At 41.6% G+C, this 26,716-nt stretch overlaps 1 protein-coding gene across 12 annotated transcripts in view; it reads left to right on the forward strand.

Moving 5' to 3' along the window:
- Positions 1–11,156: 11,156 nt before the first annotated feature.
- The window catches only part of PPP4R3B (protein phosphatase 4 regulatory subunit 3B), a 72,870-nt gene continuing 57,310 nt past the window's right edge, over positions 11,157–26,716 (forward strand). For 3 of the 12 annotated variants that reach the window (XM_050754643.1, XM_050754644.1, XM_050754645.1), the window contains exons 1-3: positions 11,157–11,653; positions 13,304–13,359; positions 25,047–25,145. In XM_050754643.1, coding sequence (XP_050610600.1) covers positions 11,512–11,653; positions 13,304–13,359; positions 25,047–25,145 — 297 coding nt within the window. In that variant the 5' untranslated portion in view covers positions 11,157–11,511. Of the gene's footprint in view, positions 11,654–13,303; positions 13,360–23,886; positions 25,146–26,716 lie in introns of those variants that run through there. The other 9 variants (XM_050754633.1, XM_050754639.1, XM_050754640.1 and 6 more) reach the window with 7 other exon arrangements.

The following is a 26,716-nucleotide window of genomic DNA, read 5'->3' on the forward strand; positions in this document are numbered from 1 at the left end:
GCTTTATAAAAAGAGAAGAGGTAAACTAGAAGGAAAAATGAAGGTTTCTAAGAAGTGGAATTTGAATTGGATTTCAATATAGAGAGCTAGTATTTGAGCTGGGCTTTAAAGGATAATTATAAAGGGAAAGGCAGTTTGTAGAGTAGGGACAGCTTTATCAATGGATGAAGAAGCCAGTAAGTAGAGGTCAGATTGTGTGGGAGTTTAGAATATGAGATTTAGGACTCTGACTTCATCCTGCATGGGATGGGAAGCATTGAAAAATACCCAGTGTTTCATGAAAACCAAAATTGAGTTGTTGACTAGAAATAGTTTTTTTAGGCCGGGCGCGGTGGCTCAAGCCTGTAATCCCAGCACTTTGGGAGGCCGAGGCGGGCGGATCACAAGGTCAGGAGATCGAGACCACAGTGAAACCCCGTCTCTACTAAAAATACAAAAAATTAGCCAGGCGCGGTGGCGGGCGCCTGTAATCCCAGCTACTCAGGAGGCTGAGGCAGGAGAATGGCGGGAACCCGGGAGGCGGAGCTTGTAGTGAGCCGAGATCGCGCCACTGCACTCCAGCCTGGGCAACAGCATGAGACTCCGTCTCAAAAAAAAAAAAAAAAAAGAAAAGAAATAGTTTTTTTAATACTGTGGTTATAAAATTTAATGCAATTGCCCAGGACTCATACCTAGAAGAGATGATTTAAAAAAAAAAAAAGCAAACAGAAAAATTTATAGATCATTATCATTTATGAGAACAGTTATAAATTGTCATAATATTAAGAGAAAACCATATGGTCACCAGATGCAAAAAATGGTCCTGTTTTTCTTTTTCTTTTTTAGAGACAGGGTCTTGCTCTGTTGCCCAGGCTGGAGTGCAGTGGCAGGATCATAGTTCACTGTAGCCTCAAACTCCTGGGCTGAAGCGATCCTCCTGCCTCAGCCTTCTGAGGTGCTGGGACTAAAAGCATGCACCAGCATGGCAGCCAATTTTGTTGTTGTTGTTGTTTTAGAGACAGGGTCTCACTATGTTGCCCAGGCTAAAAAGAGACATTTCTTATAATTCAGTATCCATGTCCTAATGTCCTAGAGAGTTTAGAATATCAGGAAATGTCCTTAACGTCACAAGTGGTATGTATCAAAAATTAGGAACATGTATACAACACTGGAAACATGGCCATTAAAGTCAGGAACAAAACAAGAATCACCAGTGTTCTGGATGTCCTAATCAGTGTGATGAGATTAAAAAGAGATACAGGGAAAGAACAAAAATATTTGCAGATGATCACCTAAAAACCACTATTTATTTTTTAGACAGGGTCTGTCACTCAGGCTGGAGTGCAGTGATATAATCATAGCTTACTGCAAGCTCGAATTCCTAGGCTCAAGGGATCCTCCTGCCTCAGCCTCCCAAGTAGCTGGTACTACAGGCATGCACTACCATGCCTGGTTAATTTTTTTTTTTTAGTAGAGGTGAGGTCTTGCTCTGTTGCCCAGGCGCTGATCTCAAACTCCTGGGAGGCTGAGGTGGGTGGATCACAAAGTCAGGAGTTCGAGACCAGCCTGGCCAACATGGCGAAAACCCGTCTCTGTTAAAAATACAAAAATTAGCCAGGTGTAGTGGCAGGCGCCAGTAATCCCAGCTACTCAGGAGGCAGAGGCAGGATAATTGCTCAAACCTGGGAGGTGGAGGTTGGCGTGAGCTGAGATCATGCTATTGTACTCCAGCCTCGGCAACAAGAGCAAGACTCCATCTCAAAAAACAAAAAAAACAGTCCCGGTGTGGTGGCTCACGCCTGTAATCTCAGCACTTTGGGAGGCCAAAATGGGCAGATCACTTGAGTCCAGGAGTTCAAGACCAGTCTGGGTGACATGGGGAAACCCCACCTCTATAAAAAAATGCAAAAATTAGGAGGCTGAGGTGGGAGGATGGCTTAACCCTGAGAGGTAGGCGTTGCAATGAGCCAAGAGTGCACCACTGCACTCCAGTCTAGACAACAGAATGAGACCATCTCTAAATAAATAAATAAATAAATAGTGGTTACAAAACAATTGTGACTAGTAAGTGAGCAGTAACCACATAAGTATGCCAAAATAAATAGCTATCTTCTCCTCAAGTTAAAAGCTGCCATGGTGTGAATTCATTTCCACTTTTTCAAAGCCATCACTTTTTCCAGGCTTTGAAAAGCTAACCTCGGGACTACTTGCTGAGGTTAAATCTGTTCCAAAAAAGTACTCCAAGTCCATAAAGTCTTGCTTATCTCGTCTTAAATTCCAGCCCTGTTAATTGAACACCCTTAAAATCCAATTCTAAGTGTGCTTCTCTGGCTCCTGATAGTCATGCTAACTTCAATTCCTTTGGTGTGTAATCCTTCCTTTCTTATCAGGGCCAACACTTCCTAGGCAGATTATGCTGAGATGTTAACTCCAATTACCATGGCCTGGCAGCCAGGAGAAGAACTGAGAACAATTATGGAAGAGGGCTTTCTGTAATGAGGGAAGTGCTTGCTCTTACTAGGAAGTGTGAGCCAGTTCTGCAAGCTCTTGAGTGTCCAGAGGTATCTACAGAGCCAAAATCCTCAGGGGCACCTATCCCATGTTTCAAAGCTTCAGGCTGGTTTCCCCAACCAGGGCCCTGACTACATACTGGATCTCCCTAGGCTGAGCATTCAAATATCTTTAGAGCTCTGTGACCATCAAATCCCATTTCTGCTTTTCCATTGCAGGAAAAAAAAGCTTCTTTGTTAAGCTCCAGAGAAGCCCCCTGGCTCCCACACTTAGCCTTTAACTGTTTAAGTGCTCTCGGTTTCTCATTATCCATCTGCAAGGCATTAATTGTCTTAGTAACAGTTGGCCAGCTCTGCTGTCTTTGTAGGCATCCTATTCCCCCTATCTTTTAAATGCCTGAATTGCACAGGCAAGAGGATTTCCCTTCTCTGGGATGTTTTCCTAGGTCACTGCTAGCTAAATCAGGACTCAAATGGCTGCTTTGTGCCAGGGACCAAATAAGCCATTCCCCAAAACCCATCTTACTATCTGTTTTCTTGCACCACTTGGTAAACCACCTGTCTGTTCTGGTGCTCAGAGAAGCAGATGCCAAGAAGGGATTAGACATGCAAGATATTTATTGGGGAAAATGTTTGTGAAGGATAAAGTGGAAAGGCTCAGGAATTGGCAGAGAGCCTTCAGACTGTGGTACAGGCCTGACTTCTGTAAAAAGAAGAGAAGGAAATATTGGGTAGAAAGAGCCTGGACTACACTGTAGTTCTAAGACAGTCTCATCCGGGCTGATGAGACGTTTCCCCAAGCCAAAGTTGCCCATTAGAGGAGTTCTGCATTGGGCAAGAAAGAACAAGTTTAGTACTCCTACTGTGCTCAGCCACTAGCTGGGGGCGACTCGAGATATTTGGCATTGATGTGAATGCATGGTAGTTCCAAAGGGGTGGCACCGACTACAGGCTGTCAGTGACCTGTAATCCCCAGAGTAGGTTCTCTTGAAGATCAGAGTGGAAACTTCTATGGCCACTGTCAAAATGCAATCCACGGCCAGGTGCAGTGGTTCATACCTATAATCCCATCACTTTAGGAGGCCGAGATGGGAGGATTGCTTGAGCCCATAAGTTTCAGACCAGTTTGAGCAAGATAGCCAGAACCTGTCTCAAAAATAACCCCACAATCACTCCAAAACTCTAGCAATAAAAACTATCATACTAGAATTGACCAACTACAGCAATTGAAACAGTAGTGAATTCAGACTCAAACCTATATATATGTAACTATATGTGTGTGCATGTAAATTTAGTATATCATATGAAAAGATAGCATTTTCAGATTGTTTTTTCTGTACATGATGTTGAGACAACTGGATATCCATTTGGAGGAAAATTTGTAAATTAGCATCATCCTACCTACTTCATATATATTTTTAAAATTCTAACTGGATTAAAGAACTAAACATTTAAAAACCATAAAAATATATTAGAACACCAGAATACATGGAAAATTAACCATACACAGTATGTCATCTCTTTGACAGCTAAGTAAATTTTTTAAGAAGTGTAGAGCCCAAAAGGCAAACAAAATACAAAAGCAATTTCAACAAATGGTTGTATGACAAGCCGATGGAAGAGTAGAAGTAGACTTAACAGCAAAAGGCACAATCTAAAAGCCCCCACAGGTGATTAAAGAAACAAAAGAGCTAAGGCTGGGTGCAGTGGCTCACGTCTGTAATCCCAGCACTTTGGGAGGCTGAGACAGGCGAATCACGAGGTCAGGAGATTGAAACCATCCTGGCTAACACGGTGAAACCCCGTCTCTACTAAAAATAAAAAAAATTAGCCTGGCATGGTGGCAGGCACCTGTAGTCCCAGCTACTCGGGAGGCTGAGGCAGGAGAATCGCTTGAACCCGGGAGGCAGAGGTTGCAGTGAGCCGAGATCACACCACTATACTCCACCCTGGGTGACAGAGCAAGACTCCATCTCAAAAAAATTAAATAAATAAATAAAAAGAGCTAATTATTTCCACAAAAAAAATGGAAAGGATCAGGGCAGAAAATTTTGGGGAAAGGTGAAAACCTACATAAAGAACAGCTACAGCCCTGGGTCTACTTCCCAGTCCCATATAACCAAAGGACTGCCACCCCCCCACACACACTCATACCCACACACTCACCCACGCACGCCCCTATAACACCACCACCACATCCCAGGATCCTGATTTATTTTCTAGAATGGGAGAGACTCTTGACTTGAGAACAGTAGTCACAGTCGATAGTAGGGGATTGTGAAGCAGAGCTAAAGTAAGCATTAAGTGAAAGCCTGAATGCCAAACAGTGGGACCTCTAGCCTTCTTCCTCTGCTTCCTTCTAGAATACCTTCACCCAGGAAGGATATGGGGAATCCCTGAATAAACTATTACTGCCCCCTCTCTACTCCCTGCAAGAGAAAAGACCTCTAAAAACTGATATTTGGTGAGTGGTTGGAGAGGGACTATGATTGAAAGAGAAAGATCACCCTGAAGAAGGCCAGAAGTCTATAGTTTTGCTCTTGAGAATAGAAAGCCAGATAGGGACCAAACCATGCAGAGCTTTGAATGGCGTCATAAGGAACTTTATCCTAAAAGAAATCAGGAGCACTTGAAAGATGTCAAGGGAATATAATATGGTCAGATTTATTCCATGAATCTTACTCAGTGGTGTGTCACGAACTGACTGCCTGGAGATAGAAATTAGAGATCTCAGTCTGGGACTTTCAAAGATGTAATATAAGTCTGATATGGTAGCTGTTAAATTGCCTGCTAAAGGGAATGTCAAATTGAGTAGTAAACTTCTAAGGAAAGTTTCATTCTTTGAACAGTTATTGAGAACCTGCTATTTTTGACACCCTATGCTAGACTAGAGATACAATGGTGAGAAAAAATGCAGTTCCCTGGACTAATAGAGGTTTTTCATCTAGATGAGAAGACAGTTATTAATCAGAAATCATACAAATAAATATAAAGCTACAAGTATGACAGCTGCTACAATGGAAGGGTGCGTGGTGCTATGAGTGTGTAACAGGATATAATGGATTCTCTGATTGTATTCCTAGTATCAATTTTACGTATACCTCACAGAGTAACATTCGTGGGATTTAGGTGGGATTAATGTAACTTCCAGTTCCAGGGATAAATAGGCCCTGATTTGCCCCAGCCAATCAGTGCTTGACATTCTCTATACCACAGAACTTTAGGTTTAGGGGTGGACATGTGACCTAAATTAGTTTAATCACATTGAAACTGTGAAATATGTGAAAGAAACTGTCTTTTGATATGGACAAAGAACTACATAACCTTGGGAGCTCCTGGCCACCATTTTATGATACAAAAGGAGTAAGCCTTAGGATAAATCTGACAGCAGAAAGAAAATTGAAAGGCAGAAGGAAATCAAGTTCTTGCTGATACTGTTAAGTCACTCAATCAAATCAACCTGAGGTTCACCTTATCTTCAGACTTCTCATTTATGTGAGCCAATAAATTCTCTTATCATTTAAACTAGTTTAAATTGGATTTTTTGGCAATCGTAACATTCCAAGGGGGATTTGTTCGAATGTGGCTTTTGTCAAAGGAAAAAAAAACACACACCCAAGGGATTTGAACTAGTTAGGGAGTCCAAGGAGGATCCTCCAAGGAAGTGATAATAGTGGCAACAAATTTAAAAGATAAAATGGGAGTTATTAGGAGATGATTGGTGGGGAAGAAAACTCCAGACAAAGAGAATACCTGTGCAAAGACACTACAGCAAGCGTGGGCATGAGTCTGAAAAAAAGACTGTTTGGGTTCTAAGATGCAGCTGGAGAGGTAGGCAGAAGCAGGATAAAAAGGGCCTTTTAAGTCATTGAAAGGATTCTGGCCACTGAAATATTTTTCATAATATATAGGGGTGGACAGGATACATCATATAATGCACATGACAGCACCTCACAACAAATTATCCAGCCCCAAATGTCAATGGTGTTTAGGTTGAAAAACTTTGCCCTAGGAAATTAACCTACAAAGATATTGGCACCCATAAAACAACTTTTGCACAATCATTTATTGTTTGAAATTACAAACCATTGGAAATGACACAAATATACAAGAAATAAGTTAAATAAATTGGGGTACATCTATACAGTTGATGCAGGATTTTTCTTGACCACTTTGACACCCGGAGACCTCTGGCTGGCAACACCCCATCTACTCGGCTTGTGCTCAAACTCGAATCCTACAGCCACCACGGCCTCAGCCCCTGGCAGGAGGGAGTGTGTGAGTGAGTGAGTGCAGGGCAAGAGTGTGCTCTCCGCGGGGCTTGCAGATGGACCAGGTGTGTCGCATTGAGGGAAATGTGGTGGCACCCAAACGGGGGCTCATGACCCTGAAGGCCCAGAAGGGGGTGTTACAGTGTGCTAAGAGCTCTTTTAGTTCCACCGTCTGCAGCCCAGTGGACAGTGGCATGTTAACAGCTCTATTAGTCCCATTGCCCCACTCGGGCCCGTGGCTTCAGGACTGGCTCTGCCCCACTGCTGTTTCCCATCGCATTGCGTGGAGTGGTTGCCCTCCACCAGTAGAGGGCAAAGGGCCACAGTGTATACAGCCTTCTTTGTATCTGCGTTTGGTGGGTCCCGAGTTTTTGTTCCATGTCCAAGAATGAGGTTACGCTGACAAAGAGTGAGGAGGATGGAGAAGAGTTTTATTTGAACTATGAAACAGCTCTCAGGGAAGAAAGGATGCAAGGGTGTTCCCTCACTCAAAGTCAGATGGTCTCTCAGTGTGGCTAAGTCCAGGGCTTTTATGGGCTCAGAATGAGGGAGTGCATGCTGATTGGTTTGTGAGTATGCAAAAAAGGCTAAAACGACGGCACCACTCAAAGGTAGGCATGACAGTGTAAAAAAAACAATTAGGGAAGGGTAGGTATGTGTAAAATAGGTGAAGGGTGGGGATCAATCAGAAGAAAGCACACCAAATGGGAAGAGAGGTTCTCAGTCCAGTCTGTGGATTTATCCTGGATTTGTGGCTAGCCTTTAAACTGTCCTCGGCTTGAAGGAATGGTTTCACCAGGGACCTGCCCCTGTCTGCCTAGGATTTGTCTGCCTCTTGCGGCTATCACAGTGGGATACTATGTAGCCATTAAGTAGAATGAGTTAGCTCTACATACACTGACCCAAAAAAGGCTGTCCCAGGTGCGGTGGCTCACGCCTGTAATCCCAGCATTGTGGGGGACTGAGGCAAGTGGATCACCTGAGGTCAGGAGTTTGAGACCAGCCTGACCAACATGGTGAAACCCCATCTCTACTAAAAATACAAAAATTAGCTGGGTGTGGTGGTGGTTGCCTATAATCCCAGCTACTCAAGAGGATGAGGCAGGAGAATCGCTAGAATCTGGGAGGCGGAGGGTGAAGTGAGCTGAGATCACACCTCTGCACTCCAGCCTGGACTGTGTCTCAAAAAAAAAAAAAAAAGAAGAAAAAAGTGGGGGTCAGGGGGTCAGATATGGTGGCTCACACCTGTAATCCCAGCACTTTGGGAGGTCAAGGCAGGCAGATCCTTAAGCTCGGGAGTTTGAGACCAGCCTGGGCACCAATATGTAGAGACCCTCTCTCCACAAAATATACATAAAATAAAAAGGAAGGAAAAGAATAGTATTCCATTACAGTCATGTGTCCCTTAACAATGGGGATACTTTCTGAAAAATGCATCATCAGGTGATTTTTTGTTGTGTGAACATCATAGAATGCACCTAAACAAACCTAGATGGCATAGCCTACTACAGAGGTCCCCAACCTTTTTGACACCAGGGACTGGTTTTGTGGAAGACAATTTTTCCATGGAAGGGGGGAGTTGGATTCTCATAAGGAGTGCACAACTTAAGACCCCTTGCATGTGCAGTTTACAATACGGTTCTTGCTCCTACGAGAATCTAATGCCCCTGCTCATCTGACAGGGAACGGAGCTCAGGCCGAAATGCTGGCTCCCCGGCCACTCACTTTCTGCTGTGCTGCCCAGTTCCTAACAGGCCTCGGACCACTACTGGACCACTACATACACATTTATATATAGTTACCTGTATATGCATAGAATATCTCTGGAACAGGACTAGATACATACTTTGTGGACCCAGTGCAAAATAAAACTGCAGGGCCCTTGTTCAGAAACTTCTGAATTTCAAGTTAGTGATAGCAAAACTTACATCAAGTGCCTATCTGTACAGGTCACCTCCATGAAGCCAGCCCTGCTCTGGCAACATACACAGGAAAATGGAATAGAGGTGATTCCAAGAGGAAAATTCCATGAGTGCCAGGAGACAAAGACTAAAAAAGAAGACTTCGTTTTCACTATATATCTTTGCTTTTTTTTTTTTTTTTTTAAAGACAGTCTCTCACTCTGTCACCCAGGCTGAAGTGCAGTGGCGCAATCTTGGCTCACTGCAACTTCTGCCTCCCGGGTTCAAGCGATTCTCCTGCCTCAGCCTCCCAAGTAGCTGGGATTACAGGCCCCCGCCACCACGCCCGGCTGATTTTTATATTTTTAGTAGAGACGGGGTTTCACCGTGTTGGCCAGGCTGGTCTCGATCTCCTGACCTCCGGCAATCCGCCCGCCTCGCCCTCCCAAAGTGCTGGGATTACAGGTGTGAGCCACCATGCCCAGCCTGTCTTTTTAATTTCATATGTGTAAAGGCATTACTTATTCAAAACAACAACAAAAAAGGAAGATTGTGGGCTTATTTGGTTAACAGCTCTTTGAAGTGGAACTTTGATGACTGCCTGAATTAAAGAACATCTGCTGGGGAAATGTGGTTGTGGGGGGCCCTCAGACTTGGGCAAGCACTAGGCCCTGTGTTTTGGAGGGGTCTGAAATCCATGGAATCATGGGAGTGCAGCCACGTGTAGCCCACTCTCCCTTTTTCAAACCATGCTGTGGGCACTCTAGAATTCCCTACCCCAAAAGCCAAGCCTGACTCCAGGGTCTGCATAATCCTCTTCCCAAGTTCAGTCTTCCTGAGGAATAACCAAAGGGTGAGGCTTGGACAGAAGGCTGGAGTGTCTAACATCAGGCTCAAAAATTGTGTGAAGCATTCTGATTCTTCCAAGGCAGCAATGTTATTTTCTCTAAGGTCAAAATACATTTTGTCCACATTCATCACATCGATTAACTGGCTCTATTGTTATGTACTATATTATGATGATTTAGTACATTTTCTGAGGTCTCCTGTAGATTTAAAAAAACGATGAATCCAGATTTTGAAATTATTTCTATCAGCATGTGTTCTGTACACTGACCCACGTTGTAGTGTACTGCTGAAGGGCGTCCACACATAAGGGATCTGGTCAAAACATAAGCACGTTTTAACAAGACCATTGATTTGTTATGACTACAACTCCCAAGATGCACTGCAGGGTCAGTGTGCGCTTCTCGCCTGGTTTTCACCGATCTGGCTAACCAGCTGCACAGAAGTGGCAGCTGAACAAGCTGAGAGACTATATTAAAGAACGAATATAGCGGGGGTGGGGAGCCGGCGTTTATGGTCCCAGCTACTCGGGAGGCTGAGGTGAGAGGATCGCTTGAGCCCTCAAGGCTGAGGCTGCAGTGAGTCGTGATTGCGCCATTGCACTCCAGCCTGGGCGGCAGAGAGGAGACTATCAAAAACAACAACAAAACGAATAAAGGGATTCTACCAAGAGCGAGCTGGTACTGAAATAAAGGACACGCTACTACGACCCAGCGCGTGACTATATCCACCGCACAATGTTCGATAATAACCTCAATGCAGAGAATTCCTCCTTCCCTTATTCAGTGCAGAAGACCCCTACAGAGAACGCAGGAAATGCCCACGAGAAACTCAGAAGAATCAAAAAAATCACAGATGTGTTAGGAAAGTAGCTCCCCGCCACTTCCCTAAACTTATCTGCAGATTTACTTTGCAAGGTTACAAAAACAAGAAGAGCACTGTATTTTCATGAAGCGGAAATTGTGCTTTTCAATCGCCAGCTAAGAGCCTTAACGGTGAGGCGATCTGCGGGAAACAGGAATTCGTCAACACACTTTTGCACGAATTGCCTGGAGAGTTGTGTCCACAGACAATTCCTGGGCAAATGCTTAATTGTAACAGACTCCATAACGAGGTTTAGTGGGCTTCCATTCGGCTGAAAGGGCTCCACGTTTTTTCTTTTTCACAGAAAGGTTTAAACTTTTTTTTCCCCCTCAGGCGGACGGAGTGAGCTTCCTTCCGTCAAGGTATGAAAGCACTTTTCCTTCCTTTCTGTCCCTGGTTACTCCGCTTCAAGGCTACGTACTTCCCCCGTTTGCTTTGTTTTTTCCTCAGAGCTGAGTCGCTCGGAACGTCACACCCTGCTGCAAGCCAACAACCCGACGAAGTGCAGAACGGCAGTAGCCTTCCACCTAGCGGCCTCTCGCGGCTCAGGCGGGGACCGGGAGATCGCGAGAACCTCCCGCCCAATTGCGACCCCGCGCCAGAAGGCGGGGCCGAAAGAGGAGGAAGTCTCGCTGAAGTACTCCCGCCCTAGTCGGGTACCCCTCCTCGCGAGAGCGCCGAGCACTCCGGCCTGGGAAGCGCGTGCAGAAGCGGAGGTGCTGTTCATGGGACTTGTCGGCCGCCGTAGCCCCTGCTAGGACAGCCCGTGCGAGCCTGCTGGAGGAGGAAGAGAAAGGCAGAGAGAGTCGGGTTACAAGATGGCGGATCTGTAGTAGTTACTGCGGCGGCGGCGGCGGCGGCGGCGGCGGGAGAGCGAGCGAGCCTTGTGGGGCAAAGGGACGGGAGGGTGGGTGTATGCGGGGTTGAAGTGAGAGGTAACCAGGCCTCCGGGCGGAGGGTCTCAGTGGCTCTTGTCACCCCTTCTCGCGGCTGAACCTTTGAAGCCATGGTGAATTCGGGCCTCTCTGGAGTCGCCGCCGCCGCCACCGCCACTATCGCGTCTACCGTCTCCCAAGAGTGAGGGACGCGGACGAGGTGAGCGAGGAGGCGGCGGCTGGAGCGGTGGAGACAGCAGCCACCATGTCGGATACGCGGCGGCGAGTGAAGGTCTATACCCTGAACGAAGACCGGCAATGGGACGACCGAGGCACCGGGCACGTCTCCTCCACTTACGTGGAGGAGCTCAAGGGGATGTCGCTGCTCGTTCGGGCAGAGTCCGACGGTAAGGTTATCGGAACCGTAGAATAGGGGATAGTGCCTCTGATCCGGGCACAGCCTGGGGTTTAGGGCCCTGGGCCCGTTACCGTTGCTACCACTTCGGGACAGCGCGTTGGTTCTGAGCTGACTCTTGTGTACGGCAAAAACAAACTACTGTACTTTTGACTGGACTTATCCTCAGAGACCGAGACTCTGTCCGCCTCCCATCCCTCTTAAGGATTGGACTCCTTCCTTTCCAGTCCCTCCTCTTTTAAAGAGGGGAGAGTGTGAGAGAGAAGGGAGGAACTAGTGAGAGACTAGGTACTGATGTCGCCCTCCTCCCCCTTTATTCCTGTATTTTCTTATCCATTATACGTCTAGTACAAACGGTTTAGCGAAACTTTTCTTTCCAAGTGTCGTTAAAAAACAAAACAAGCCAAAAAAAAAAAAAAAAAAAACACTTGTACCAACCAGGTGCCACAGTCGACAGGTGTTGGGGAAAACCAAAAGGCACCTTTTCCTGGCTGTATTTGCTGACTGTTGCCACGATACATGGACACACAAGCACATACATCTTTAGTCTGGGATTTCTTCGGGCTGCCTTTGTAGAAGGCGCTATGAGAAAGTGAATGCCTTACAATCTAAGCAAGTTGGAACACCAGAGCGGGTTGTAAACTGCTGTATTCTTTGGTTTATTGTAGTCATGTGAAGTATTTTAAATTACAAAATGTAGAGCCGTAATTAAAATGCCTTTTATAGTGTAATCTGGACTTGATTTGAACAACTGATATGGGCAGTTAGAAAAACAATCTTAGGTTTATTCTTGACATATTTTGTATTCTTGCTTGTTCCCTTTTATTTTAAATAGTTATCACTTATTTCTACAGAAGGTATTCTTTTGTTCTTCACGAGAAAAGGATAAATGCAGCACTGTAATTTCTACACTAAGTATTTAATCCCTGTCATGATTTTGTTTTGTAATTTGCATTATTTGTTAAACTGGGAATGCAATAAAACAACTTTTGTTAAAAAGAATGGCTTGAAGTGGTCATTTAGACCTTAAAATTTTTATTTCAATAAAATTTTAATAGTCATCTAGTCTCCTTATTCCTTGGTTTGAATGTTGGTTTTAGATGAATATTTTCTTTAAGGGTGTATGGGAATAGGGTGAAATATTTTAGATTAAATATGAAGCCTAGATTTGGAGAGAAAATGTGAATTTGAATACATTTTGTTAAGATGTCCAACTGGGTAAAAAGACATGAAAAGTTTGCGGGTGGTGTGTGTTTTTTTAATGTGTGTTTTTTTTTTTTTTTTTGGAGACAGAGTCTTGCTCTGTTGCCAGGCTGGAGTGCAGTGGCGTGATCTGGGCTCACTGCAACCTCTGCCTCCTCTCTCTCTCTCTCAAGCGACTCTCCTGTCTCAGCCTCCCACGTACCTGGGACTGCAGGCACGCGCCACCACTCCCAGCTAATTTTTGCATTTTTAGTAGAGACAGTTTCACCATGTTGGCCAGGACTGTCTCGATCTCTTGACCTCGTAATCTGCCCGCTTCAGCCTCCCAAAGTGCTAGAATTACAGACGTGAACCACCGTGCCCGACTTTAATGTGTATTCTTATTTTTTTCAGGGTTTTATCATCTGAGACTTACTATATATTATTTTTTATCTTTCAGGATCACTACTCTTGGAATCAAAGATAAATCCAAATACTGCGTATCAGAAACAACAGGCAAGTAGTTGTTTATCTTTAATTTGAAAGACTTCATCTGTGATCAAGGAAGTATTAATCTGACAAAGGTGGGAAAACTTTCCTGACAAGAAAAAAACATGTTTGGTAAACAGAGATCATGTGTATTTCTCTTGCAGGTTAAAAGTTTCAGAATGAAAAGTGAAAGTTTTTGTACTGGTGATAATTACCATTTTTGGATTGATCCACTGTTGGTTTATTCTAAGATGTATTTATTAGTATTATTTAACTGTAGTTAGTCAAGTCTCTTCTATACCTTGTACACGAAACCTTTTGTTCTGAGTCATGTTTAAAGGAAATGACATAAAACAAAATTCAAAGGGATACTCTTAAAGCAAGGAAAGCGTATTTGTGGTATGAAATTAAATCCTTTGACTCAAGTAAAGGTAGAGGTTTTGAAGTAGAAGCATTAAATCCTGCTGTTCAATTGTTGTGTATTTTTAATATAGTAATCAATGGATACCTTATAAAAGTGTACATTGCCAATTATGTAACATCTTCTGTTAATATTTATTGTCTTATTTGGGAAAGAAAATGTGTGTTGTGTTTTAGCATGCCTGATTAATCTGAAAATGGTAGCAGTGATTCGAGCTTTTTATATTCTGTGAATGTTTTTATTTTTATTATGAAATATATTAAAATTGAAAAGTACAGAGAATAATGGGTGTCTACTGTAACACCACCAGATTTAACAATGTTAACGTTATGCCATATTTGTTTCAAATACTTTTGTAATATTGAACATTATGGATAGAGTTAAAGCTTGTTTGTATCCATCCCGTTCTTTACATTCGCCATCCCCTACATAGGTAACCACTATTCTGAAGTTGATGTGTATTCTTTGTGTACATGCTTTTATACCTTTTCTGCATATGTATGTATCCATAAATAATATGTAGTCTGTTGTGTGTTTTTAAACTTTACACAGTTGATATCGTACTCTTACATGTATTCTGCAGCTTGCATTTTTCACACATTCATTTTGAATATTTGTTCATGTTAACAATGTAGATCTAGTTTTCTTTTTAAACTCTGTATAGTATTCTTATGTATGACATACACCTATTGTTATACATTTGAATTATTTCCAGGTATTTTGTGTGTGTGTGGTATGTAAAGTCACGATGGCAGAGATTTTTGAAGGAAGATAAATTATTTTAGGATTACATTTACAGCATCAGTGCCCACTTCAAGGTTTATGAAAATTTGGATGCCCAGAAACAAGTACTTCATAGTTGGAGGAATAAACTTCTGTCTGTTGTGCAGCTTATTAATACAAAGTCTTACTGTTAAACAATTGTTTTATGTATACAACACATTCTTAATCAGTTATTTGAAATACTTTAAAATTTTCAATATTCAATTCATAGCTTATTTTCTCTGTTTAGAAAATATTGTGTGTCTTTTTTGATGGAGAAACAAATTAAACATTTGTCCTGAATTGAAAACCTAAAGATGTTTCCTATACCTTAGACATTTTAAGGTAGACATTTAAGTAAATTTAATTTCTAAGTTAGCCAAGCAGCTCTTACTCTCTGTCTTTATACCAAGTTTTTACCAGATAATCACTTTTAGTTTGTTTTTGTTTGCTTGCTTCTTTGTAGGGAAAGAAATACTAATTTTTTTTTTTTTTTTTTTTACAGTATTTCACTTATCTGCATGAATATAAAGTTATCAGGAACTTTGTTCTTGAATGTAACTAAGTCATAAGCAGTTCCCTACAAATTTAGTTATAATAATGGATTCTCAGATTGTATATAAGATCCTTTAGCTGTTGTTACTTTGGAAAGATCACATTATGGAGTAGGTTTGTATTTAAAATAGTCACCCAGCGTAAGTTAAAAATACACAGTGGTTCTATGAATACTTTAGAATCATTAGGACATGTAGGTAATTTCATGTATGTTACTCTACTAGAAAATTAGTTCTAGATCATTAGTATTTTTGTATACACTAAGTATAAAGTGTTGGAAAAATTGCATTATTTAAAAAAACTACACCATTTGGAAATGTTTTCTGTAATCACATGTAAATAATACAATATTTGGGCTTTTTTTAATAGTTTATTTTTTAATTTTTTTTTTTTTTTGCAACATAACATTCAGGTATATAAGATAACTCTGGTAATGAGAAGAATATTGAAACGCTATAAAAGAGTAAAAAACTTGTGTGAATGATATTACCTGTTTAGTTTTGTTTAAATCGAGGACACTTTTCTAATGGAAATCATAGGGCCATTTAGGGGTTATGTTAAACTTAGTTCCTTGTAATGGATGTGGTTTTTCGTATTTTCACCCAAATTTTCAATTTGCATTTTTGAAAATAATTTTTTTGAGAGGATCTTCTGTCCCCCAGGCTGGAGTACAGTGATTTGATCACAGCTCACTGCAGCCTCAACCTCCTGTGCTCAAGCGATCCTCCAGTTTCAGCCTTCTGAGTAGCTGGGATTATGGATGTGAGCCACCATGCTTGACTAATTTTTTAAAACTTTTGTAAAGATGGGATCTCATTATGTTGTCCAGGCTAAATTTGCACTTTTAAAAAATTTATTACACATTTTTTTTGTGGTTGTATTTGTAAAGACGGGGTCTCACTATGTTTGCCCAGGCTAATCTTGAATTCCTGGCCTCGAGTGATCCTTTTGCTTCAGCACCTTCACAGTGCTGGGATTACAGGTGTGAGCCACTGTATTCAGCTTAATTTGTAGTTTTTTGAAGTTACACAAATTGAAATTTCCAAATACAGTAATATTTTTCTATGTTTGTTAGAATTATCCTTTGTAAAAGGCATCATTTAGATTATTCAATAAATTAGTCTAGAAAGTTACTGAAGGCCGGGCGCGGTGGCTCAAGCCTGTAATCCCAGTACTTTGGGAGGCCGAGGCGGGTGGATCACGAAGTTTGGAGATCGAGACCATCCTGGTTAACATGGTGAAACCCCGTCTCTACTAAAAATACAAAAAACTAGCCGGGTGTGGTGGCGGGCGCCTGTAGTCCCAGCTACTCGGAGGCTGAGGCAGGAGAATGGCGTAAACCCGGGAGGCGGAGCTTGCAGTGAGCCGAGATCGCGCCACCGCACTCCAGCCTGGGTGACACAGCGAGACTCTGTCTCAAAAAAAAAAAAAAAGTTACTGATTTCCAAATTTTACATGAAGTCTGTTGTTCATTAGTGGAGTTAAAAATTTTTTTAAAATTTGTTTTCAGAGATGGGATCTTACTATGATGCCCAGGCTGAGCTTGAACTCCTAGACTCAAATGATCCTCTCACCTCAGCTTTTCCAGTGGCTGGGACTATAGTAATGGGTTAAAAAATCTTTTTGTTTCCATTAGTGGGTTTTTTATTAAAAACTTAATGAGTAAGTGAATGAGATGTTTATAGGCCATTTTGCTGTATTAAAATATGTTGACTATGCCAAGCATGGTGGCTCACACCTGCAGTCCCAGCACTTTGGGAGGCCAAGGCAGGAGGATCCCTTGAGCTCAGGATTTCGGGAACAGCCTGCACAACATAGCAAGACCCCATCTCTACAAAAAAAAAAATTCAAAAATTGTCCAGGTGTGGTGGTGTGCAGCTGTAGTGCCAGCTACTTTGGGAGCTGAGACGGGAGGATCATTTGAGCTTGGGAGGTCAAGACTGTAGTAAGCCATGATTGTACCACTGCACTCCAGTCAGAGAGACAAAGCCAGGCCCTGTCTCAAAAAAAAAAAAAAAAAAAAGTTGAGTAAATTCAGAGGGGAATGTTTAACATTCTTCTTTTAACATTACAGTTTTAAAATGAGCCAACTACTAAATTGTGTGCTCAAGATACATCTTTTCTTTCAAAAATGAAGTACCGAATTGTGAGCTTAAAAGGAGTTAGAATGAGTCAAGCTGAATGTTATATGACTGGATATTGAAAAGTCATTATTGATTCACATCACTTCCTTACTGTGCACAATACTGAAGTAGTTAATGGAAGAAGATGTACTTACTCAATAAACTTAAGCATTTAAACATGTTGGAAAGAGAAGAGAATCATTATATGATACAACATGAAATAAGATACCTGATAGGTGTGACAGAAATTTTAAGTTACTTAACATCAGTCCCACTAATACTGACTAAATCAAAAGCAGAGTCAAAGCGAGGTATGGTGGCATGTGCTTGTGGTCCCAGCTACTTGGGAGGCTGAGGCTGGAGGATCACTTAAGGCCAGGAGTTTGAGGCTGTAGTATGCTATGATTGTGCCTGTGCATGACCATTGCACCCCAGCCTGGGCAACATATCTTAAAAAAATAATAAAAACGAGTCCTACTAGGCACAGTGGCTCAACACTTATAATCTCAACACTTTGGGAGGCTGAGGCCAGAAGATCACTTCAGTCCAGGAGTTCAAGACCAGCCTGAGCAACATACTGAGACTCTGTCGCTACAAAAAATATAAAAATAAATTAGCCGGGCATGGTGACACACACCTGTAGTCCCAGCTACTTGGGAAGGTGAGGTGGGAGAATTGCTTGGGCCCAGGAGGGCAGTGTTGCAGTGAGCTGTGATTGTGCTACCGTACTTCAGCCTGGGCGATAGAGCAAGATTGTCTCAAAAAAAAAAAAAGAGTCATAAGAATGTGTACCTATTTAACACAGTTGTGTATTAACTGGGTTTAGGAAAATCCTCATTGCAGTTTTATTTGGAGGCAGGACGTAACAGGTGAAACAGATACAGAATGATAGTAAGATAGCTGATAACAAATGTTTTACCACAGTCTTCACTGAAAGCCCATGAAAGCATTTCACACATGAGGCAACAAAGGTACAGAAAGGGTAAGATTCTTGACTGAGATTATACAGCAGGTATGTGCTGACACAAAATATAAAAAGTAAACTTGTATTCCACAGACTTAAAGCAATAGAAAATTAAGGAAGAGGTTAATGTAAGCTGGAATCATTAAGAAAAACTTCATTCCTGGTGGTTGTGGAAGGAACTGTGATAGGGAAGGAAATATACCTGCTACACAAGGTATTAAGCCTATCTGTAGCAGTGGTTTCTTTTTTCCCCCCCTTAATCCCAAATGTGATAATACACAGGTTCAGAAGGGGACATTACAGGTTCTTGAGTAGGGGCCTAAAGTGATACTGTGTTTAAAGAAAAGAGTGTGGCAATGTTATGAATAATAAATTGGGGAGGAGGGATAGGGTGGAGCAGAAGATCTTTGAGTAGCAAAACCTTTTACAATAATTCAGATACAAAAAATGAAAGTCTATTCCACCATGGTAAATGGACGTCAAGGAACAGAGCTCCAGTATATTTTCAAGAAAGTGCTGGAAAATTTGGTAAATGATTAAATATGAAAGACAAGGAATCAAAGGTCACTGGTAGTGTTTTTGAATCTGGCCAGGAAAATGATGGTTCTTTCCAGAAAGTGGGAAGTTAAGCAGGTTTACATTAATCTTTTGGTTTGAGGCTTATTTAAAAAAATTTTTTTTTAGTATGTAATATATTAGCCCAGTTAAAAATTCAAAAGGTATTTATTGAAGTCTCTTTCCCACGCCAGATTCTGTCCATACAGTTTCCCTCGCTAGAGGCCACTCATACCAGTTTCTTATATATCTTGCCGGAGATATGCATATGTAAGCAAATATGCATACAATTGTAGGTATTTTTTCCCTTTTATTGGTATAAATGGTAGCATACTATGTACTGTTTTGTGCATTGCTTTTTTTTTTTTCCATCTGGGCTTATAATAAATATAGTAAAATAAATGGAAAGAGATTTTTTTTTTTTTTTTTTTTTTGGCGACACAGTCTTGCTTTGTTGCCGAGGCTGGAGTGCAGTGGCGCGATCATGGCTCATGGCTTCATGATCATGGATCATGGATCATGGCCTTGACTTCTGGGCTCAGGCTCCCACCTCAGCCTCCTGAGTAGCTGGGACTGCAGGTGTGCACACGATGCCTGGCTAATTTTTTGTAGATATGGGATTTTGCCATGTTGCTCAGGCTGGTCTTGAACTCCTTAGCTAAAGCAGCCCACCCACCTTGGCCTTCCAAAGTACTAGGATTATAGACATGAGCCGCCACACCCAGCCCATGAAAAGGTCTCAAAAGGAACATCTGGGAGTAGAGATAGGGTAAGACTTTCCAGCAGGAGATTATAACTTAAGAATCATAAAAGGCCTGGCGTGCCAGTAGTGGTCCCAGCTTTTTGGGGCTGAGGCAGGAGGATGGCTTGAGACCAGGAGTTTGAGGCTGTAGTTCGTGATGATCACACCTGTGAATAGCCAACTGCACTCCAGCCTTAAAAAAAAAAAAAAAAATCAGATTAATTATGAATTTTTAGCTGCAAGGTAACCTCCTTTGAGGTACTAGCTATAAATTGAGAAAAGAACAGAGCTCAAGACTGAGTCTTGTTGATCTGACCACATTTATTCATTCATCCAGAAATACCTCATTGAATGCTGCTTCTGGCTGGTCACTATCTTTCGTTTGGAACTTTTTGGAGGCAGGGCGGTGGTTTTTAGATGAGACTGTCTCCCAGCCAAGAGCACAGTGGCATGATCATGTCTCACTGCAGCCTTGACCTCCTAGGTGCGATCCTCCCACTTCAGCCTTCTGAGTAGCTGAGACTGCAGGCACATACCACCATGCCTGGCTAATTTTTTTAATTTTTAGTAGAGATGAGGTCTCACTATGATGCCCAGGCTGGTCTCAAACTCCTGCACTCAAACAGTTCTCCCTCCTTGGCCTCCCAAAGTGCTGGGATTACAGGCGTGAGCCTCCACATCCAGCCAAGCTGGGATTTTTGTTTTTGTTTATTAGAGTTTCACTCTTGTTGCCCAGGCTGGAGTGCAGTGGCGCAATCTCGGCTCACTGTAACCTCCACCTCCCAGGTTCAAGCAATTCTCCTGCCTCAGCCTCCCTAGTAGCTAGGATTACAGACATGAACCACCACGCCCAGCTAATTTTGTATTTTTAGTAGAGACGAGGTTTCTCCATGTTGGTCAGGCTGGTCTTGAACTCCCGACCTCAGATGATCTGCCTGCCTTGGCCTCCCAAAGTGCTGGGATTACAGGCATGAGCCACCACGTCTGGCCATTGGGATTTTTAAAGTAAGCTTTTGAAGAGTTTATGCAAAGTGATGGCATGATCCAGAATACTTGGTATCGATCTGTGGAATTGAAGAGAAGCAATAAGTGGGAAACTCATTGGGAGATTGTTGCATAGTCCAAGCAAAAGATAATGTTGGATTGGATTGAGGTGATAGAGATGGAGAGAGATGGATGGATTTTGTGATACATATCGAAGGTAGAATTTACAGGGCGTGCGATGGATCAGTTATTGGTAATCAGGAAAAAGGAAGATCCATAACCATTGACTGTTTCCCAAGGTCAGTCCTTAGCATTGGAAAATAACTCTAAATATAAACCCCATTTAGTTTCTGGTATGTTGACGAGATCAGAGAAAATAACATAAGTTGAAGTTTAGAATGAGGGGCTGGGTGCAGTGGCTCCCACCTGTAATCCCAGCACTTTGGGAGCCCAAGGCTAGCAGATTACCTGAGGTTGGGGGTTCAAGACCAGCCTGGCCAACATGGTGAAAGCCTGTCTCTACTAAAAACACAAAAATTATCCGAGTGTGGGGGCACACACCTGTAATCCCAGCTACTCAGGAGGCTGAGGCAGGAGAATCACTTGAACCCAAAGGTGGAGGTTGCAGTGAGCCAAGATTGTACCACTGCACTCCAACCTGGGCAACAGAGTGAGACACTGTATCAAAAAAAAAGAAGAGCAAAAGAAAGTGATGATGAAAAGGTGCTCAGTTACCTTAATTCAGATTTCAGTGTTTACCTGGACCTTCTCTCAGAACATTGATTGTAGCCAAAATGGGAAAGGCACTGGATGGCTGGATAAAGCGTTTTGGATTTCATTCTATTAGTCATATCCATTGACCTGACTGTAGATACTACTGTCTATAGATCTAGACACCAGAAAGACCAAGGCATGATTAGAAAATTGTGACTTTGAACCCCATCCCCCAACCTCCAGAAGGGGAGAGGGACTGGGGGTTTATTAATCACCAGTGGCCAGTGATTTACTTAATCATATCTGTTTAATGAAGCCTCCATAAAAGCCCAGTAGGACTGGGTTTGGAGAGCTCCCAGATAACTAAGTGGAAGTTCCTGGAGGATGATGTCCCCAGGGAGGTAATGCAACCTTTGAGCCTCTTACCCCATACTTTGCTCTATACCTATCTTCATTTGTATCCTTTAAAATATCCTTTATATTATAATAAACTGGTAAATACAACTGATTCCCTGCATTCTGTGATAGCAAATTAATCAAATCCAAGGAGGGGGTCATGGGAAGCCTGATTTATAGCCATTTGGTTGAAAGCATAGGTAAAACAACCCAGTCTTGCAGTTGGCGTTAGAAGTAGGGGCAGTCTTGTAGGGCTGAGCCCTCAACTGTGGTATCTGACGGTGTCTCCAGGTAAACAGTGTCAAAGGTGAATTGGAGAATACCCACCTGGTGTCTAGTATAGAACTGATTGATATTGGTGGGGAGAAATCCCCACACTTCTTGGTGATGAAGGTGACAGCAGTGATTTGTATTGTGAGAGTATAGTATGAGAAACAGTTTGTTTATTCCTATATTCTCATACCCACCTTTTGTGAATTATTGTAGCCTATATGTGGAGATAACTGCAAATATTTTGTAATTTAAACTGTCCTAACTCAAACAAAATGGATAGGTGCCTTAAAAGGGGGTTGATAATGATATAAGTACAAATGAACTACATAATGGTTAAATTAACATTTACTGCTTAACTGTCAACCATGCGACAAAGCAGAAACAATGATGTAATAGATCTGACAAGAAGTTACCCCCTCAGAAAGTTCAGTTATTAAAAAGATAATTTTTTTTAACTTTTTTTTTTTTTTTTTTTTTGAGACAAAGTCTCGCTCTTGTCCCCTAGGCTGGAGTGCAATGGTGCAATCTCGGCTCACTGAAATCTCCACGTCCTGGGTTCAAGTGATTCCCCTGCCTCAGCCTCCCGAGTAGTTGGGATTACAGGTGCCTGCCACCACACCCGGCTAATTTTTGTATTTTTAGTAGAGATGGGGTTTCAACCATGTTGGCCAGGCTGGTCTCAAACTCCTGACCTCAGGTGATCTACCCGCCTCGGCCTCCCAAAGTGCTGGGATTACAGGTGTGAGCCACCATGCCTGACCGATAATTTTTTTTTAAATTAGATATGGGAGTCTCACTGCATTGCCCAGGCTGGTCTCAAACTCCTGGCCTCAATTGATCCACTTGCCTTAGCCTCCCAAAATGCTAAGATTACAGACTTGAGCCATTGTATTCTACGAAAGAATAATTTTAAATATGGATTTATATCCACTGTTATGTTTGGGTATCTTATGCCTTAAGTGTGTATTGAGTTTTAATACTAACTAATGATATGGAGCCATTACAGTTCAAACATTTAAAAATTTTGCTTATGTTCTTATAAGCCTTTTCTATTTCAGCATGTGTTTTATAATGCATTAATATGCTAATATATTCTTGTATATAATATATAAGCAAATTAAACTACAGTCAAAAATGTTCTGGAGATCACTGTTTGTGAAGCTATTTTGAGGAAGGCTCTAAGAAGATGACTTGGGAATGTAGGGAGCCTGAGCGGGTACCCTGGTGTTTTAACCAGCACTGACCAGAGTAGCTCTATTTATATCTTTTTTATATATGGAGGTTCTTAGTAAATTTTTGTTTGTAAAAGGGGTTCTGTTTTTTTTAAAAAAGGTTTGAAAACTTTTGTGGATGATGAGAGAAACCGAAGGATTTTTTTTTTTTTGAGACAGTCTTGCACTGTCGCCAGGCTGGAGTGCAGTGGCACAATCTCGGCTCACTGCAACCTCTGCCTCCCGGGTTCAAGCGATTCTTCTGCCTTAGCCTCCCAAGTAGCTGGGACTACAGGCACGCACCACCACACCCAGCTAATTTTTGTATTTTTAGTGGAGACGGGGTTTCATCATGTTAACCAGGATGGTCTGCTCTTGACCCCGTGATCCGCCTGCCTTGGCCTCCCAAAGTGTCGGGATTACAGGTGTGAGCCTCCACGCCTGGCTGAAACTGAAGGATTTTAGACAAAGGAGTGACTTGAGAGAATTTTAGACTAACTCTGGTAGCAAGTTTCTCCCAAAAAGCATAGCCAGGAAGAAGGTAGAACACCGATTTCTAGCTATTTTTACCTGATGACACAGAAAATAAGAAGTATTAATCTGAGGCCTGGATTAATTAAATAATATTTTTCATTTACTGTTTAAAGCCAGAAAGTACTGAAATGTTCCCATTTTCAAAACTTTGTCTTTGATCTGGAGATGATTTTTAGTTTGTATTCATGTCAGGTTATTATATTTATAAGTACTAGTTAAATGAACAAATTATTACATATAAGGTGTTTTGTAGATTATATTTTTGGTAGAGTATAAACTCAATTTGTATTTGTTTGAAAATCAAAGTTTTAGCCATATTAAACTTTCATTATTATATATCCTTTAAAGATTGTTCATTTGAGTATTGCATAGTGTTTTTAGTGTTTAAAAATGTGTGTGTAGGCTGGGTGCAGTGGCTCACACCTGTAATCCCAGCACTTTGGGAGGTCGAGGCAGACGGATTGCTTGAGCCCAGGAGTTGGAGTTCCAGACCAACCTGGGCAAAATGGTGAAACCCTGTCTCTACAAAAAATTAGTGTGGCGTGGTGTGTGCACCTGTAGTCCCAGCTACTCGGGAGGCTGAGGTGGGAGGATTGCTGGGGCCTAGGAGGTCAAGGCTGCAGTGAGTCGTGATTGTACCCTTACACTCTAGCCTGGTCACAGAGCAAAACCCTGTCTCAGGGGGGAAACAAAAAACAACAACAAAATATATATATGTATATTTTGTGTGTGTGTGTGTGTGTGTGTGTGTGTGTGTGTGTGGTGTATGTTTTATTTTAAATCCAAACTTTAGTTTCTAATACAAGGGTTGACGACCTTTTCCTAAAAGCGTAACTAACCCTTTGGTAGGCATGTAATCGAAGACGTTCTAGGAGACTGCTTACCTAAACCTTGGGCTAATTTTTCTACACCCTAAGGTACTGAACTGGGTGCTGTTGGTAGCACTTGTAAATAAGAGCAAATAGCTTTGTTTCACCATGGTGTTGCATTTCTTAAGATCCTGAAGTCTTTTCCAGATTAAAAAAAAAAAAATGGCAAAAATAGAGTTAAGCCTTAACCTATTTTCAGGTATTAGTTAGCTTACTTTTAACCAGCTCAAAGGGAAGGATAAATACATAGGTGGTTAGTGAATGGGACAGCTGATTTTCTAGAAGCAACAGAAAGTAGATGGTTGGAATGTCTTTGTTACAGTTTTAACCAAGAATGGCTAGCCTTTTTATAAATATTATTTGGGTAACATGAGTCAGAGCCTACTAACCTGTTTTAATATTTTTTGTTTTAGAAAATTGCTCAGTGTCATTTTTAGTACCAAAGCTATTTTATTGCCAATATATTACTAATAATGCCAATCGAATATACATTTATTACTTTTATCGGGGCATTTGTCATTGCTGTGTTTTCAGTCCTCTTGATTTTTATTTATACTTTGTAGATATCTCTTTTCTAGTGTGATGATATAGAAATATTTATTTTTAAACAGGATACATTAATTGTTTGGTCAGAAGCAGAGAACTATGATTTGGCTCTGAGTTTTCAGGAAAAAGCTGGCTGTGATGAGATCTGGGAAAAAATTTGTCAGGTGAGTTTCTTTTTATAGTATTTAACTTAACGTTTGCATCTTTTCTTGAATTTTTGTTTCCTTTTTACTTCAAACATGTATTAGGATGTGGAGAGATAGATAGTGTCTTAATGTGAGACTTGATAATATAACTTGAAATTTTTTTATATTCTACAGCAAATTATTTTACTTCAAGTTTTTTAAAAACAACTTTGTCCTAGTTTTGTTTTACCACTTTAGATTTTGATAGCATATACTCATAATTAATACCTTATATTATAGAGTGGCAAGTACTTTAAACAAACCAAAAGAAGATTAAGTAATTAAGTCAGGCTTTTAGATTAAAAATAATAAATATTTGGTCATATGTTTGCCTGATGTTTATGAATACCGTACGAGGCACTAATGATCAACAGTATTCATGACTTCAGTTTATGTGGAACTTAGAGTGTAGTAGGATATATAGAATATGTGGTAACTCTTAAGTAACTAGAATTTTTTTAAAAGAAACCTTTTATTTTAGAACAGTTTTAGATTTACAGAAAATATAACTATAATGGAGAAGACAAACATCTCTTATTTATAACTAAGATATTGATTTACATATCTGCTGGAACATAAATTTATATGGTGGATAATTTAGTGATTTCTGTATAAGATTATCCTTGTCCCATCCTACTACCCCACCTCTATATGTCAACACCTACTTTTTAATACATGTTCTTGGATATAAATGTATTTGTCCACCCGGACGCAATTGCTCATACCTGTAATCCTAGCGCTTTGGGAGGCCGAGGCAGGTGGGTAACCTGAAATCAGGAGTTCGAGACCAGCCTGGCTAACACGGTGAAACCTCATCTCTACTCAAAGTACAAAAATTAGCTGGGCGTGGTAGCACATGCCTGTAGTCCCAGCCACTAGGGTGACTGAGGCAGGAGAATAGCTCGAACCTGTGAGGGAGGTTGCAGTGAGCCAAGATCATGCTACTGTACTCCAGCCTGGGCGACAGAGTAAGACTGTCTCAAAAAAAAAAAAAAAAAAAAAAAGTGTTCGTCCTAGAAATTTTTGTGGAAATTTGTTTATTACTGCTTTCACTTAGGTAGTTTCAGGAGGTCTCCAAGAATGCTCTCAATTTGCATAATTCATCGGAAAGACTCAACAGAATTCAGCAAAACGTTATACTCACAGTTACCGTTTATTACAGCAAAATGATACAGATTCAAATAGCCAATGGGAAAAGGTGCATAGGGTAGGGTCTAGGAGAGTTCCAGGCTTGAGCTTCCAATTCTCTCCTCCAGTGGAATCATGCAGACAGCACTTACTTCTTTCTCCCAGCAGTGATATATGGCAGCACACATTCAGTACGGCCAACCAGAGAAGTTTACCCAAACCTTTGTGTCCAGGGTTTTCATTGGGGATTAGGGTTTACGTAAGCATGGCTTACCACCTGTGTGGCTAACCTTATTCCAGCACCTCCAGAGGTCAAGAATATCTTGTGGTCCAAGGCCCCCACCATATACCACATTGTTAGCATAGTATGTCTGGCATAGGTGAAGGCCCCCAGGTAAACAAAAACACTATTATGAAGCAGG

Source organism: Macaca thibetana, chromosome 13 (genome assembly GCF_024542745.1).
Source record: "Macaca thibetana thibetana isolate TM-01 chromosome 13, ASM2454274v1, whole genome shotgun sequence".
Lineage (NCBI taxonomy): Eukaryota > Metazoa > Chordata > Mammalia > Primates > Cercopithecidae > Macaca > Macaca thibetana.